This window comes from Ptychodera flava, assembly GCF_041260155.1.
Source record: "Ptychodera flava strain L36383 chromosome 23 unlocalized genomic scaffold, AS_Pfla_20210202 Scaffold_24__1_contigs__length_23054250_pilon, whole genome shotgun sequence".
In the NCBI taxonomy this organism is placed as follows: Eukaryota; Metazoa; Hemichordata; class Enteropneusta; family Ptychoderidae; genus Ptychodera; species Ptychodera flava.
Window position 1 is genome coordinate 4061442 of NW_027248278.1, and position 18622 is coordinate 4080063.

At 38.0% G+C, this 18622-nt stretch overlaps 1 protein-coding gene across 2 annotated transcripts; it reads right to left on the reverse strand.

Moving 5' to 3' along the window:
* Positions 1 to 4229: 4229 nt before the first annotated feature.
* LOC139124456 (actin nucleation-promoting factor WAS-like) lies at positions 4230 to 18361 on the reverse strand. Of its 2 annotated transcripts, none has more exons than XM_070690595.1 (15): positions 17921 to 18361; positions 15769 to 16122; positions 14555 to 14665; positions 13565 to 13714; positions 12904 to 13006; positions 11038 to 11080; positions 10423 to 10468; positions 9266 to 9350; positions 8488 to 8512; positions 8104 to 8155; positions 7698 to 7794; positions 7216 to 7240; positions 6768 to 6822; positions 5913 to 6182; positions 4230 to 5142 (listed from the first exon to the last, which is right to left on the reverse strand). In XM_070690595.1, the coding sequence occupies exons 1-15, from the start codon at positions 17940 to 17942 to the stop codon at positions 5003 to 5005; spliced, it is 1578 nt and encodes a 525-aa protein (XP_070546696.1). In that variant the 5' UTR covers positions 17943 to 18361; the 3' UTR covers positions 4230 to 5002. The 2 variants fall into 2 exon arrangements, with proteins under 2 accessions (XP_070546696.1, XP_070546697.1); XM_070690596.1 differs by having other exon boundaries at positions 5943 to 6182; positions 17921 to 18063.
* Between the last annotated feature and the right edge of the window lie 261 nt (positions 18362 to 18622).

The following is an 18622-nucleotide window of genomic DNA, read 5'->3' on the forward strand; positions in this document are numbered from 1 at the left end:
GTGTTTTGTTTACATATTACGGGTGTATCGTACAAGGAGTGAAATAGGTCATTGGTAGCCATGGAATCCATGTATGACCTAAATTTAATTTCAGATTAGGTCAGTCTCGAAATACGGAACAAGAATGCTTTAATAAATAAGAACTGACATCCTACGGTGTCACAGGTTGTCGACACTTCTTGTTTCGATATTTCATTGTGGGGAAGTGTAATGGTCAGTATAATTTGACAAACTGTACACTTGTTGGGTTCGAGAAAACTTATGAACATTTGTGAATTCCTTTCTGAGGAGAATGATATTATTTATATAATGTAATGAAAGCAATATGCATGTGTTTTAAATCTCAAAAGAAATGTAGGATTATCCATCAGATACCAATAGAGGTCATTTAATGGAATTTGTTTCTCAATTCGTGTACAGTATCTTGGTGATGTTTTCACGCCTGTGACCTGATAATGATATCGCCTCCGAAAGGGCGTTATCTTGCAGGGCTAACTTACTTCTGAGAAAATTTAGCACCTGTTGCTTGCTTGTCAAATTACGATTATTTAATACTTTTTGCATCAATATTTGAAGTCCCCAACCTTAATACAACATCTATTCGCAACCTGCATGCTTGTCACAATAAACGCTAGTATTTCAGCTGATTTTGTTGAAAATTGTGTCAACAATTTTTAAGTTTTACTAAGAAAGTAAGTAGTAAATTTTCGAAGATGAAGATAAACTTTACAATATCGACCAGTAGCAATAATTATTTTCAGCAAGTATCGAATACATCTCTAAGTTTTGAAATCATGTTTGAAGAAAAAAATTAAATTGGTTTTACTTTAGATTTTAATAAAAAATGTGCGGGAAGATACACATAGGCAAAAGTGACAGTCCCAGAGTACGCTATATGATTTGCTATATGATTTACATGTAAGACATTTGTCTTTTTTACCTCATTAGTTTCTTTGTCGAGTTGAGTCACTCATAGGTTAATGTAATGGCTGCAGTTGCCGTGACGTCGCCAGTATATTTGCATGCAGGCTACTTAAGCACTTGACAAAATACCACTTTCCCCATCCATCAAGTCTGCCCTGAAGTCAACAAATATTTAACTTTCAGTCGTACAAACAGAAACAGGTGCATGTTTTAATTTTTCATAAATACGATCATTAATATTCTTCGATGCGATTTTTTGTTGCCAGCGGACATGCGAACGCTGAAAACAAGTCTGTCGCAGCCTTAACTCTCAGTCTTATATGCTTCAAGGTACAAGTACATCCGTGGTTGGTTGAAGACGGTGTGCAAATCGTTCGCAAGCTGGGCGAAATCGTACTTCGATTTTAAGCTGGGCATTGAATACTGGGATATCAACAACAAATGATAACGCACTTATGTTGCAGTCAATTTTACAAGCACATTCTGTAAATGAGAACATAGACGAATCAAGATGCACTAGAATGCACACGTTTATAAACTCACATTATACCGATTTATGTAGGTTTACACTTTCATCTCGAACCTTTTGAAGAGACATGTTTGTGATGTACGCTCTTGCATTCACTGTCTGAATTCACACTCTGCCAGCCTTTATATTCTATGATTCTGTTAAAGTAACCGGCCTTCTGTTAATCTCAACACGAGGATATTTCTCTTCAATTAATTATAATTTTCCCAAGAAAGTGGTTTTTCTTTGAAAGACACGTGACTATTTGAAGAAAAAATAAATGTTATCATCCTTTCTCGTGCGCACTAGATAGCATCACACGTGCGCACGAGATACCATCTCGTAAGCACAAGAAACCATCTTGTGAGCACAAAATAGTATATGTATCTCGTACGCACGAATTACTATCTCATGGCTACAAGATATTATCTCGTGCGCACGAGATAAAATTTACCCTTTTCTTCCAAAAATATCCCGTACTGGCTTTCATATATTTCAGCCATGATCGTAGGTAAGATTTTGATATCTTGTAATAAATTGTGTTGGCTCTGCACGCGAATCACATAGTCTGCTAAAGCTTGTACCCATTTCTGTATCAGCTACAAGCTTTTAAGAGCGCGTCTTGCTAGCAGCTTCTCGTACAGCTGTACATTTCTTCTGACTAGATAAACATAGGCAGAGGAGTGAATAGAGAATGGGTCATCGGTGTAGGTTAAAATGAATCAACGATCAAATCTTTATACAATGGCGAATGCCCGTCGCTCTTTTCACGACAAACATATCTCTGTGTTTTATATTAATGTTAAAAAAATTTATACACCAGCAGATAATAATAAAATAGTTAAGTACCACATAAGGTGATATATATTATGACAAGACATGCGTAGAATATCATGATTAACATAACATTACAGAGTATAATTTAACATAACTATAGGAGTTTAACTTACGTAACAAACATAACAAACCGTGGCGTAACTTAACATAACGAAATGAACTGCAACATATCGTAATGCAGTACACATGACATATCAATGTAAAAGTAATCTTACACACATACCATAACAACATAAGATATTTAACATAATGTAGCATAAATAACATACCCTGACACAACATGATATGACCGACATGACACACGACATTAAACGGAGTAACATGACGTTTCACGATACACAGGATGTGACACAATATGATATGAAATGACACGACACACAGGACATTGCACAATGTGATATGAAATGACACGACACACAGGACATGGCACAATGTGATATGAAATGTCACGACACACAGGATATTGCACAATATGATATGAAATGACACGACACACAGGACATTGCACAATGTGATATGAAATGACACGACACACAGGACATGGCACAATGTGATATGAAATGTCACGACACACAGGATATGCACACAATATTATATGATATGTCACGACATGACATGACGACATAACGTAATGCGTTGCACTAAACATTACAATATATGTCATCTTACTCATAACAACATAACATAATTAACACCATTATAACATACCCAGACAAAGCATGATATGACAAGACACGACACATGACATGACATGCCATATCCTATATGTCTTGGGCACAATGTGATATAAAATGGCACACCACAACATAGCACAATGTGAAATGAAATAACACGACACGACACGACATGACGTGGCACAATGTGATGTGAAACGAAACGACATGACCCGACACACACGATGTGTCTCAACATGACACGACATGGCATGGCATAGCATGACATGAAATGGCACAACACAACATGATATGGTACAACATGACATGACATGGCACGACACGATACTTATTACATAACATCACATTACATCACATTGCATCACATCACATCACATCACATTAAATCACATCACATCACATCACATCACATCACATCACATCACATCATATTGCACCAGGGTGGGCGGATTTTGCTGACTAATGGTAACTAGTATTGGCATTCTTTGAGTAGACACCAACTCAAACTCCGCCCTCATCTTGCAGTGAGTAAATGAAGAAAATATCCTGACGGGTTCAGGAATCAATATAGGAATAACGGGCGAGGCGCTGACCATTAACGTTTATTTGTGGGCAAGGGCGAGAGGAAAGTCAAAATTAACGGGCGACGCTTGCCGAGCCCGTTAATTTGGCTTTCCTGGAGCCCGCGCCCAGGCAATAAACGTTAATGGTCAGAGCGGAGTCTGTTATTTCCATTACATTATCAGCGAACCCAATAAAACCGTCAAAATTTCCGAAAATTTCAGGAACGAACGACAACTGGGCCCCATAAACTGGGCAATACGCGACGCACTGTCACGCGAGCTTTAAAAAAATTTGGCAAATCTGGAGATATTTTCAGAAAAAGGTATCTCAACTTGACCTACAAGTGCTCCATTTTATTTTGTGATTGATTATGATGTACGTTTGAGCTGTAAAGTTACGATATTTTGAGTTGTTAATCTTATTATTCATATTCACGGGCATGTAAACAAACCATTACTGTGTATTTGTGGTCAGTCACGTGGCTCAGCTCGACCAATCAAAATGCGACGGGCAGGGCGTGGTGATATAATTAGTTGTGTGACGTAGAGAATGCTAAAGACTAAGATAACTCATATAAGCAAATGGGGCTGAACTATTATTAGTAAACTAGTGTGAGTTATTCAAGTCAAAGGTAATATTGACTATCACATTATTTACGCAGTGGAAGACTTGAAGTAAGCTGTAAGCCACATTCGATATATTGACAAATAAAGCTACGTGTATGTAGGTACCATAAATTATTTTATTTCTGCCTCGTAGATATAAACAACAAATCATATTTTCCACAATACTGCTTGGAGCACAGCACTGAATAATGACAATTCCTAATGCAGTGATTGGACTGAAACAGCAAAAAACTGAGTAAGTTGCTGTTCGAGAAAGCTGTAAACAGGTTATTGATCATTTGCAGGTATGTATAAATGAAAAAGGTGTCTTCTCCTTATTATAGAAACCCTCCGATTACCTTTTTGTGATGGCATTGCAACATGCAGTGAAAGTAGTAGATTGGCAGCCATACTGGATTTCATCGCAAAACAAATTCCTTTAAACTTTTTTACACGAAAAAAATTAAAACACGAACTGATTGAAGACAAAATGTAAAAAAGTACGCATCATTTTCTTGTCGATACTAGTATTATTCCTAAAGAACACGCTGGTAAATCAAAGAAAAACTTAAAGCACCATATATCACTCATTATTTTATTCTTTCTTTCTTTACTTGGGTATGACTGTCCAGTACATGTACATCATAGCCTTAGTAAGTAACTCAACAAAAATATTCGAATATATAAAATAAAAAGTTGTCCGCTTTAAGTGAGCACCATCTGTCTAGATGACAATACAATAAAAGTAGCATCAAGGTGTCACCAGCATGTCACCAACACTTGCTAAGCTGCATCGCAAGTTTTATTCAGGGTTTGTCTGTTGGTCGGATAGGCAGACTGCGTTATCGGTCACGGTGGGAACGTCTATGGTTACCGTAGAGTTGTCAAATCTAATCATTTTCATAGACATCGCTGCCTTCCCTCCCGTCCATTTCAGGTTCATCTGTATCGTCATCAAGGCAACCGCTGTTTTCGGTTTCATCAGCATCAAAACCGTAGTCTCTGTAATCGGCCTCATCTTCGTCATGAGCTGAAAGATAATATTTAATATGACGATATTGAACACGACAGATACCACCTCTCTCTCTCTCTCTCTCTCTCTCTCTCTCTCTCTCTCTCTCTCTCTCTGATGTGAACCATTCAACACAAGAGACGTTATCAATGAATATCGTCTGGTGTAATCTAAAATATAAGAAACACAGGGCAATATGATTCTGCAATCATTTCATTGCTGACAGAATGGAAAAATTTTACTCGTGCACTAGTTTTCATGTCACTGTGATATTCCATGTGATCGATTTTTCTTTCTTTCTTTCTTATCGCCAGTAGCACTGGACAGATGGAGCATGCTGTAAAATCCTGAACACTACACAGACGTCGTCGATTAAAATTAAAATGTACTGTGGTGTTTTTAAGACTTTATATGTTTATATGCTTGTTGACCGGCTGTTTGTGTGAATAACTAAGTCTCGCGAGATCTCGCGAAGCGAGAAAGTTGCGCTCCGAAAGGCTGACAATACTGCCATAGGTGATTTATATTATAACAATGGCACCTGATTACGCCCACCCTTCAGAACATCAAATTGCGTCAGTGTCAAGAAGTCCACAAGTTCTTGCCCAAAAGACATATTTCAATTCGACACACAAATTTTAAGCTGCAATTATTTCGTGCTTCATAATATTGAATTTTGCTAGTTTGTTCATTATTACAAAATGTGGCATGTAACCACATTTTGACAATTTGAGACAGTTATGTCAGCCTCTCTGACAACGCCCTCACAGTGTGGATCGTGTACGTACACATCACATAGCTGTGCCTGTTCTTCCTACCGTACTGTTCTGCCGTCACTGCAGGAGAAGTCCCTGCTTGATCACCGGGTGGCAATTTTGGCGGAGGAGGCGGCGGTGGTGGACGGCTCGACAGCTTGGCCGGGGGAGGTGGCGGCGGCGGACAGTTTTTCACTTCTGCTGGGGGAGGCGGCGGACGGCTCGTCACTTCTGCCGGGGGAGGTGTCGGCGGACGGTGTGTCGGAGGAGGTGGCAGTGGCGGGGATGAGGAAGGCAATGTAGCTGAAAAAAGAAATGATGGATAGATAAAAAATCTCACATGTATTTTATTCCACACTGTAAAGCATCAAACTTATAATGTACTTCTGTTGGCTTAACATGTTGCATTCAAATCTTTCAATACGTATGCTAAATCACGTGTTCGGCTGAACTTCGACCCGATTCTCACGATAGAATTAATCATTTCTCTCCGAATATTGTGGAAGATTTAACAATTTTCTACAAAGATTTCCGCAAATGCAGAGCAATCAAATATCAAATGTACTGTTAGTGTCAAATGCCAATGTGGCCCATAAGGCCTGTTAGAATGGTGTCAACATTTTGATTAAGAGCAAATTATCTTGTAGAAAATTTATTTTCAATATCGCATGTATTCAGGCAACAATATATGATGTACCAGGGTCGTAGCCTGACCAGATTGCAAAGGTGCAGAACCTAGGTTAGGGAGGATTTCAGTAATTTACATAAATTTACAAATTGACATATTTGCATATCGACATTTACTTATTGACGGTATGGAGTATGGCCGTGAGTACCATGATGGCACTACACTAACAATTCTACCATGTTCAGAAATTATATTCTTACATTTAACTAAGTCCTCCTTTGGAATTGATATGCTGTCACTAACTCTTTTCATCGTCTGTAAGGGAATATATAAAAACATAAATAGTTCGTTGCCAGATTTCTTTTGGCGTCAACATACAAAGGTATTACGTATGTATGTATGTGTTTATGTATGTGTGCACATATACATGTATGTATGTATGTATGTATGTATGTATGTATGTATGTATGTATGTATGTATGTATGTATCTATCTATCTATCTATTCATATATATTTGTATCTAATGATACGTACCTATAAATCTATTGATCTAAGAGTGATGCCGTAGACATTGCCATGTATGATGTAAACTGGAAATGTTAATTGTTGCTGTGAATGGACATGTAATCTAATGTGGGGGGGGGGCAATTAATATTCAAAATCCCTATACATATGATACACAGTACTAAAGCTATGTGCATACTTACTTCACGTCCAATGCGAGCAACACATCTGTAATAATGATAGAGACAACAAAAATTAACGTCACTTTGGCGGAGTAACAGCTTTAGCACTGCGAATAAGCAATCAGTGACGTAATATTTCAAAGATATTAGAGCCAAGCTCATTCAGGCGAATATGTCTTAATTTGGACAGGCGACGATTTACGATAAGAGTGTTCACATTCCAGTACCCTATGGATATACTTAAGACTGCTGGGCACTTCCTCTGCCATTACAAATTACCATAACCCTGGAGGGTCCAGTTCTTCAAAACATTATGGAAGGTCTCCCTAAGAAAGTCGTATTGGGTCCACTGTTGTTGACATGCGTCCATTTTAGCACAAATTCGCTTTCATCTAACGACCATACTTTTGTTCCTCATTTAAGAGAACACAGTGGTGAGTAGGAAGTGGCAATAATAATTCTGAAAAGACTAACAAATTGTAAAACAAATTGGAAACTATTACCTGAACTCGTCCGGAAGACCGATGTCATCTTTTTTCAATTCTATTTTTTTACGATCAGTCTGGTCTGATTTATTAAAACGCTCTACTCCCTGTTTACCTATTGTTAAGAAGAATAGATTTAAAATATTTACAGGTATAAGCTTACATATTGTTATCGTACACAATCTGCATGTCAGCAGACAACGATAGGCGACAGAGACAGAGTGAGACTAAGAGAGACAGAGACAGAGCGTGACAGGAAGACGCAATCAGATGAAGAAATACTATGATAGATACTGAGACAGCAACAGTGACAGATGTTGATGCAGATACAGGGTATATCTTCATTGATACACCATCTTTTCATAGTTTCAGAAAAAATTCATTGGCAATGGTGTGTTGAAATTCGATTTAGATTTGATAGTACCTTTAATATCAGTAAGAAACATTGATGTACTTTCTGCGACTTTCTGCATTGTCTGCAAGAAATGGGAGAGAAAAAATGTTAATTTATGTATATATGTATGTATGTATGTATGTATGTATGTATGTATGTATGTATGTATGTATGTATGTATGTATGTATGTATGTATGTATGTATGTACAGGTTTTCTTCATCCATTCACCCATTCATTCATGCATTCATTTCTTATATCAATTAATTAAGTCACTTGAATTCATTCATTCATTCATTCATTCATTCATTCATTTATCTATTCATTCATTCATTCATTCATTCATTCATTCATTTATCTATTCATTCATTCACTTTTAGAGAAAAGAGTCACAATGCTGGAAAAATGAACTTACTTCTGCTCCGATGTGACCAACATGTCTGAAAGTGATCAAGAAATATTAGATTAACCTAAACTTACTATCTGAATAACAATCCACTCTGTTGCATCAATTGTATTCTTTCCATGATAACATTGATATTTAAGTTATATCAGCTACTGTTGAAATAAAACAAATGTTTAACTCTGTTCTAAAATTCCATGAGAATGACGAGTCGTTTAATTTTACAGTCAGTTTCTCCGCTTCATGTTATTCACGCGCAATGACAAGAAGAGCACCCATTGAGATAGTGCGTCCTCCCCGTCCTGGGTTTTATGTGCACTTCGATTAACAGGCGCTCGTTGATAGGAGGCGCTCTCATCGGTCTTGCCTTAGAAGACTGCAGTTGTTTGATCTCGAGCTGTGGGGACACTCAGAATTTATGAAGCCCAACTCCACAATAAACCGGTAACTATTTCCAAACCAAGACAATTTGGTCAACTTTAACTTGTTCCAGTATGCCTAGCTGTGGAAACGCAGTTATCTGTTGGCTGGGTAGCGTGCGTCGCTTTGCGGGTCATCAAAAGGTATCCGTGGCGGGGTTGACCTTTGATGACCTGCATAGCGACGCAAGCTACCCCGCCAACAGATAGCTGTGTTTCCACAGCTACAGTATACCCGATATTAGATTCATAAAAAGCAGTTTAGGATAGCCACCCTGCCGCTTTGAAATTGGACAAAAACACTGGCATGTTCGACAGTACTGCATGTAAACACTTCAAATTATCACGACTATAATTGGCGAATGTTTTACCTGAAATCGCTAGGAACACCGATGTCATCTTTCGACAGTTTTTGCTTCCGTTCGTGCTCCTTTCCATTCGAAACTGCCTGTTTGCCTGGTGAGAGTGTGTGGAAGATTAGGACTCAAAATGATCGAGCAACGAACACTTGAATGTCGATTAGAACTGAAATCATGCCACTGATTTGCCCACAGTATGTCAATCAATCAATCAATCAATCACTCAACCAATCAACAACTTATTCATTCATTCATTCATTCGCAAAACCACATTTGACCTCTCTCTCTGTATAATATATAATGCAAATTACTTCAAGTACAAAAAGCACGAAGTAACTATAATTTCATATATATATATATATATATATATATATATATATATATATATATATATATAGACAAGCGAGAGAAACTCTTGATGTTTACTTTTCTCCATTATATACCATTAGACACATAATCCGAGTACAGTACCCTCTTACGCTTCAGTAAATGAGCTGTGTGTTGGATATTCAGGAGCGGTTCAGAAAGACCAAAGACGTTTATAAAATTGTTTCAGAAGTAGTTACGAAAAATGTCGGTGACAATGAGGGCCATATGAAAATCCAACACCCTACTATTTAGTCCTACCACGCCGATGGTAACCGAATGCTATAGCTAGAGCAGGATTTAAAATTACACAAATTACATCGAGGCTACAAATTCGATAGAAGGTCGCACATTAATAGCAAGGTATAATGTTGAAATTTACTCAAACTGTAAGTTAGCGAACAGACTGATTATATGACGTTTTGATATTCTAAGGAACCAATATGAAAGTAAGGAATATAGTTGTACTGCTGAACAATCCCTGTTAACATTTTTGCTGCCCTGAAAACATTGTAGGATCATTCTTAGAACAAGGAAATCGAGGTCAAAGTTGACCAGGTGAGCAGGTGACGTCATCGGCTTACAATCCGCAATATATGGCGCGCCATAACTTCATTACTTAAAGGTTGCAAAATTAATATAACGACCCACATAACACAGAAAGGGACAAGTGAAGCACAGTTTACAGAATAACGTATGTTTATTATGAAGTGTTCTCCAAGTTCACTGTCGTGAGTAAACTCTGTTTGGCTTTGCTCTTTTCCCCATGTGTTATGTCAACGTTTTGTTGTTCTGGTACTCACCTTCGGCACCTAGCAGCGGTATACACGTCATCAACGGCGTGCTGTTCTGTAAAGTACAAGGAACAAATATCGAAAAGATGAACTTGTGAGTATGTTATGGGTGAGCAGTGGGGAATAGGAGGGGAAAATAGGAGTTACTCAATGCATATAAACATGCTCGATCGACAGGAGTACCACGTATTTCAGTAATGTATTCATGGCGTTGTGTTTATGTGTGTTCTATGCTAGTATGGATGTACATATACTGTAATGTTCATTTCAATGAATTCTAGCTGAGTGGCAAGGTCGCTGTTAACGGTGAACAATCATCGTTTATCGAAGCATCCTTTTTCGAGTTGGGGATAAAGTCTAGAGGTTCTGTTTGATGTTCTTTGCTAGGTGATGTAGACATTGTACTTTCAAATCGAAAGGCAAAATACTGAATTCGAGTACAGAAGGTAGATAGGTAGGTAGCTGGGCTGCCTACCTAGCTAGCTAGGTAGCTAGGTAGGCAGGTAGGTAGGAAGGTGAATCTAATGCTCATTCCTGTGGGTCATAATAATGTAGAAACGCCCTCATACATTTGTGATCGTCATAACGACACTACGTTGAAAAATGATTCAAACGGCCACTTACCTCTGACGTATCACCAGAACTATGGCCATAGTGATCAACATGTCTGTAATTGTACGAATGACAAAGTGATTATTAATTCAGAATTAATTCAATTGAATCATGAAAGAGTCCGTTTTTCGCTTGACCCAGTAATTGTCGCAAGAAGGGGGTCAACTTAGGGAAAATGAAAAACACATGCAAAAACATATTGTGTTAAAATTCGCAAAAGTTCAAAAGCACGTCACTCAAGGATATCCCTCATACATTAAAGGCCCAGTAGCTGTACCTTTTGATAATTGTTTTCATTATTTTTGTTTCTACGTCAACTACAAGTTCTTGTTCTACTCCCCAAAGCATAATAAAACCCCTGCTACTTAGCTTATATACACCGCGTCTATTTCTGCAGAACGCAAAGTTATTGCTTACGTTTTAATTCATGTCCGGACCAGAATTCACTTGTCAATAACAACAATGCAGTCTACACATGTACAGGCTGAGTTGACAAGCTGAATACTGTGTATCTCAACATGCTTTGGAGAGTAGAACAGGAAAGTGTTGTTGTTGACATTAAAAACAAATACAGTGAGAGAAAGTTATAAAAAGTTACTGTAACTGGTCCTTTAATAAAAAATGAATTTGACATCTTGACTCTCATGAGCTTAAAGGCCAGGGACTTGATCCCCGGGATCAAGTTTGTTTTAGTCTATAAAAGGATTATGGAGTGTCATAGCCTATTGTTTTCCATTGAAATCGTAATCTAATAAGTAGCTTTACCTGCGAGAAAATCTGACGCCGGCACAGGCCTTTAATACACAAAATGATAATTTTAATGACGCTCATTTTCAAGCGTTGAGAAAATTCAAAAGACAAAATAGCAAAACTGATGATTTGTGGACAGAGAAAATTATATTTGAATTGTTTGTAACCTAGGAAGTCCACCCATACCATTCATTATTCACTATAGATAATTCAGAGCCCCCTTAGGAAATCCCTTTTAGTTGGCAATCAAGGGTGTGTCCACTAAATGTTCTGACAAATTTATGTGCTGACTGCTATGCTATAGGATTTGGCCGTAAACGGATCTTCACTTGGTCTTTTAGCTGCGAGTACGCTCAGTGAAGAACTGTTTACTGAACTTGAATTCGAACTTGAACGCAAAGAGACATCTGAATATACGCATACTAATTTCTAACTCAAAAACTCCTCGACCACCTTGTCTTTCCAAGATGTTGTTTATTTGGTTTTTAAAACACCAAGGGATATCTATCCTGAGCTATGGATAGAATATATGACACCTCGTGACCGACATGACCCCATTACGAATTACAGCCTCTACTACCTGCGCAAAAGCTACCGGTTTATAGTGAGGGCGAAAATCCCAGGTCTTGTTTTTCACTTCAATGTGCCTGACCCCAGGATGGCCCTATTCAAACAATAGCCTACGACCGTAAATCTGTATATTTGACAGCTATCGGTCTGAATGCGGTGACATGATTTAATGGGCTCTTATGAATTATGTAGCTGCACTAACTTTACGATCATTTTATAGCTATTCTTTGTATAACAAAAAATCACTTTGTAGCCTCATGTGTGCACTCGAAAGCACTGAGTTCGACAACAATGAAACTGTATTTATGAGTGCTCATAATTTTCTTAGGCTGTGGAACTGATATTCGCATAATAGTTCATCAAATGTACGGCAAGATACTGATCTTGTCTCTTTCAAATGTAACTTTATTAAGCTGCTATAACAATATGCAGGCAACAATTATTGATATGTAGCTGTAATTATCGATGGAAAATGTGAAAGTGGAATTTATTTTGCCTTCACTGATTTTGTTCACAATTGTATCTGTAGGATATGGTACGATTTTGCTCAGGATTTACCTAAAGTCACTTGGAGCGCCTATGTCTGCCTTCTTCAACTTCCGGTCCAATTTCTTCTTCTTAGGAGACATTATGGCAGGTACTGGCTGAGATACTCCAAGGCCTGAGAGAAGATCGAATGCTCTTGTTTGATTCGTATTTCTATAGAGTGTGTTTATATTACACATGCACACCACAAGAGGAGCTCTTCTCCCTACACTTACATGACTGCAGCAAAACAGACATGTTTGGACGACAGGACGGAAAGGTTAAACAGTTCTTTTTGCAAAGAAAGGATTGTTTATGATCTACACTTTCGATCTTACACACAGGCCGTAAGAAATTTCACCCACTCTAATGAAGCATTTTGAATTTGGCAGCGCCGTTTCAAATATTTGTAATCGCCTGGCTAGTGTAATATATTAACATGCCATCTCTATCACAATATATGGTATGGGATGTCAGGAGCTTTCAGAACCTCCGTCTTTCAATTGACGACTTGAGGACTTGAATCTCTCTCTCTCTCTCTCTCTCTCTCTCTCTCTCTCTCTCTCTCTCATATTTTAACCTGGCGCGGTACGTGCGATGCGTCTGTTTACGTCAAATTTGTGTTCCGACAATGTTCAAATATTTAGCGAATAGCCCGATCATTTAAACGAAATGCCTTTTACATCTATGGTACCTGATGTTGTGTTTGTTTGTTGCGTTTTTGATTCCACCCTTCCAGGACTGTCCGTCTCATCCATGAAGTCTTTTCCTGGTGCCGTGGGTTTATCAAGGTCGTCGGTGTTATTTTCGATACGTACGTCATGACTGTTACTCTGCTGAAATTCTTGATGAAAATACAAGGAAAGGGAGAAATTAATACAGACATAGCGGTCAGATGAAGCTTTTTGACCGAAAGGCAGAGAGGCGAAGTACGTTGAAGTGAGATGGCAGACGGGATAATATATATACAACGATATTTGTTTGAAAACAGCACACTCAACATCTGTTACTTAAGTTTCATGCATCCTGCAATCTTAAGACTGCAGTAAAAGGCTTCTAAGCTCTATACTCTCATTCATATGGTTGGGACATACCATTATATTTCTGAGTGGTGTTAAAATTTTATTTTGTTTTCTTTGCGACATTTTTAAACCAACTCAGAGCGTTTGCTTAACAGCGTAGATTTGTCAGCATTGGCAATGCGTAGATTACATCGCTCTCTTGTTTTAGAGTACCTCGATGCGTTGTCAACCTGATCCTTGTCTTTAAGAGACCAAATAAACTTGTTATTATTTATAATGCTCTGCTTTTAGCATCGAGCACTGTAATCTCCCACGAGGTCATCTGTATATGCGTGTGTGTGTGTGTGTGTGTGTGTGTATGTATGTATGTATGTATGTATGTATGTATGTATGTATGTATGTATGTATGTATGTATGTGTATATATATATATATATATATATATATATATATATATATATATATATATACACATATATGGCATAGTAACAAAGAAATTACTATGTGTCTTCGGTGAAAACAGCTCAGTATCAATATTTACACACATTTATGAATTTATGATGTCTGAAAGGAGAAGTTACATGTTGTGTTATGTCAGCAGAAAAGGAACTCTCAGTCTAAATCACCAATAAGGTCACTGAAGTAGGTTGTATGCACACATACCATACTGGTTGCCATCGACATTCATGACTTCCTCTTCTGCAGTATCATGATTCAATTGTTCTCGGTCACCGACAGACTCGGCATCGTTCGTAGAACTATTCTCTGGCGATGCTGTGTTAAACATGAAGTGTCGAAATAAGGAATTTTCGAAAGCATGTGATGTAAATAGTTATAGCGTCTCGCGGACATTAAATCCACAGTAACCCCTAGCTTTTCCACGATGCCGCCCTACGCTGCTCTGTGTACTACCAAGAATCGTTTATTTGACACGTACCTTGAAATATCCAGTATTCGGCTTCAACTAACTATTTATCTATTTATCTATCTATCTATCATGTTTTTTTACCAAATCGATGATATCAGTATATGATACATACATACATACGTACATACATACATACATACATACATACATAGCTCAAACTGATGTGACAAGTCCAATACTGAGTGTTTTAACATTCTTTAGGAGTAGGCTATATACCTGAAAAAAACACAAAGCTTAATAATCATATTCTTTTTGTAATGGCGGTTATTGTTGCTGAAAAATACATACATTGAACACTCTATTTTGGGTTAGAGATATGTTTGATATCAATAGATTACATGTCCATCCCGGAAATCATAATGAATCGAAATAGATCCGCTGACGTCACAACCCGACATGCAATCCGCCTATGTCATAATTTAAAGCACTAACGTAATAAAAAACAACAATTTTTAGATCATTTCGCTTCCTCACATAAAAAGAAAGAGTCTATTTTCTATTTATTTCGAAAATTGACAAATGAAACTTCTCCCTACAATACCTAATGATGTGTTTTCATATTATTAAGGTAGAACGCAACTCTGGGGCAAATATTCGGACTCTCAAACTTTTACAAGTCTTTTCTGATCTACCATTTGTGTGGGGTCATTTGGAAGTTCTTGGTGTAAGAAAAGTTTTTACCATCTTAGTTTTCGAAAATCGAAAATTTCATTTTTTTCTATAGAGTTAACACAGGGATGGCAGCCATTTGGAATTTCCAATATTGGAAAATCCTGTGTGATTTGTTTCCCTTGTGCCAAAATTTGCACGGTAAACCCCCCTCCCCGATTTTTATTCTTGATTTTGAAAGAGAATGCTTGCAAGATTCCTCGGTGAAAGTTTGAGCAAATGCAGTTTTCTCTGCACTTTTTTAGAATTGTCTTTTTTTGGATGTTTTTAATTTACTTACACACATCGGCTTCGAGATCTCCATATTGCGGAGAATTTTCAATGGCATCTATAGTAATTCCATTCGCTCTGAAATTAATCCTTAAAATACTTTCTTTCGCAATATCGCCCTCTGTACAGCCTGTATTATTCTTATCCAAGTGCGTCACTTCTTCGGTCGCGTTTCGAAACACCAATACAGTGTATCCATTGTCAAGTTGAGCCGTGGCAAATTCACTGTGTTTGCTTACAAGTGTTATTAAGTCTTCCTTAAATTGCTTGCTGTTGTTTTCATACATTGTGTTCAGAATATTCTCCATCGCGTGACCTTCCTGCTGCGTGCCGTGGCGCTGGTCGGCCAGCGCGATCTCTTCACCTGTTGATGAGAAAGAACGTACGTCAAATTCATACAATACAACGATTGAAGCCCTTGTGGTTTCAAATAAATCCATTGGGAGTAAAAAGCACTGAGAATTAAAAGCGACAGTGTGCATTTATTCGGTCCAAAAAACAGGTTTGCAATGAGAAGCATTTTGCAAAGGAATATATGCAGTATTTGGAACGTTCTGTTACGATATCAAAACTTGTGTGTGTCTTCTCCTGGCAGTGCAGTATCACAAAGCATAATAAACACAGCAAAAAAACACACATCCAAGCACACAGGATATCAATCACTCGAGGTCGAGTTTCACTCATTCGAGTAATTGATATCTTGTGTAATACATATTAATATATATATATATATATATATATATATATATATATATATATATATATATATATATATATATATATATATATATATTCGTGTGAGTCATAACACTGCTCTGCTCTGTTACAGAACATCTATAGCCTGATGAAGAGGCTATCATGCTTGAGTAGTTTGCTAATTTACGTTCAACGTTGCTATATCTAATTGCTGTTGCCATAACAATCCAACTCAAGTGTCTCTCCCTAGTATATTCTTCTCTTCATTCTCAACATTTATCGCTGCCTGCGTGTCTCTGTCTGTGCGTCTACCTGCCTGTCTGTCGTCTGTCTCCTTTGCTGTTTGCACGCCTGCATGTTTCCCGTTTTCTTACTCGACATGTTTTCATTAATTAAAGCTTCTCTTCTCTTTATTCAAATTTCAGCATTTCTCAGTCACTTAATAGTTCTATTAGCCCTTTTTTATACATACATATCTATCTGACTGCCCTAAGATCTTCCTGTTCTTCACTGTCTCTTTCCTCGCAAGTTTTGTTTTGTTAGGTGCCCAAGCCCAAGCTTGGGCACCTATTGGTTTCGTTGGAATTTTTGATTACTTTTTCGTCTAATTTCGTTTGTTTGTCAATTATTTCACTTCTCCACTTCTGTCTGGCAGTGTCGTCACCATGACATTATTGACACTGAACTACAATACTCGCTTTAAACAATCGCGCCCTGATCCATTCTGCATGACGCGTTTAAACATCAAAAATCGTCTGTACGGCACCGGTGGCTATTGTGCGCTTGCGTCGACTGAAACAAGCATAAGGCCATTAAAAGAAAATTTTTTGTTTGCAGTCCGTTGATTTGTGAAAAACCTACTAGCCAGCCAGGTAAAAAAACACAATCACAGACAAAAAGTACAAGTGTATTAGTATGTGCTCAATTTAATGTGGTTTCTTTTAGAAAAATAATAGTAATAGTATTAACATTAATTGTGTTTGTTTTCTTCATTTTCTCTGAAAACCTATCAGCACGAGGATAGTAAACAAAAAAATTATTTATAGCGCCTAACCAGAATTTGCGTAATATTTCAGAAGAAAGGTCACGGAAGTGACTTGTTCGTATACAATAAAACTGTCCCGTTAAATATAACATGAGTCCTGGCTGGTTTATTCGATTTTTTGTAAGTTAGTCCCATGGTTTCTCTCGGCCTTATGTCGATCTAATCCGAGAAAGAGTCTGAGTCTGAGCGCACCGTTTCTGAGCAGAAGGGTGATTTTCTTTGTGTTTTGTAGGCTGGTCTTCTGCTCTATTTTTTAAATATCTGTCAAAGGTGACGAATGGTCTGTGTCATTGCGCAGCCCTTTGTGAACAGAGCCTATGGAGCCATCTTACACAGTTGAGAGACTGTGCCCGAAAGTGTCGGCCAGACTGAAATATGCTCGTTTTGACCTGAAGTGAGGATGACGAGAATAAGAACTTACCTGCTTCAACTTCAAAGGACATATCATGTAGTGTGTTTTGAGAGATATGTTATGACGTTGAGATCTCTTCTGGTTTAGGCAGACGCTGAGTGCGACTGACGTTGTGTTGGCTGCGTTGGTGTGAGCGTTACTTCCGCATTGACTATGAATTTTCTAAATTTGGACTCTATTAAATCTCACGCTTCTCGTTTCGTCATTGCAGGTCTGTTTCCATATAACGCGCTGCACAAGACCAGCGCAGTATAAAGTGACGTTGCCACTGTTTCCAAGTCGTTGTATGACCGGTCACCTAAATCACACCGGACATTATTTTTCCATAGGCCCGGGCCTGTACAAGGTCACAGTTCGGGCTTATCGACTGCGGTATGTAGCGAATTAGGGCACCGATTCAGTGTTAAAGCACTGAACGATTGGTGAAAATTCTCCTAGGTTCACTGTGTTGCCAGGATACGTGCGTTGGTTCGTGGGGACTATTTATTGTTGAATATTTCGTGTTTCCTGCATGTTTTATCAACTCAAAATAACTCCTGCACTGGAGAAGTCGTTTCCTCATGACTAGTTTTTTTTTACCGACATTAGACTGTGCATAAGATGCACTTCCCCTGATAGTTCATGACATTAGACCATCTAATGGTGCCACAACAATGAAAGTTAATAAAAAGTCACGTCCGGTTCATAACATTAAACCACAATTTATAAGCC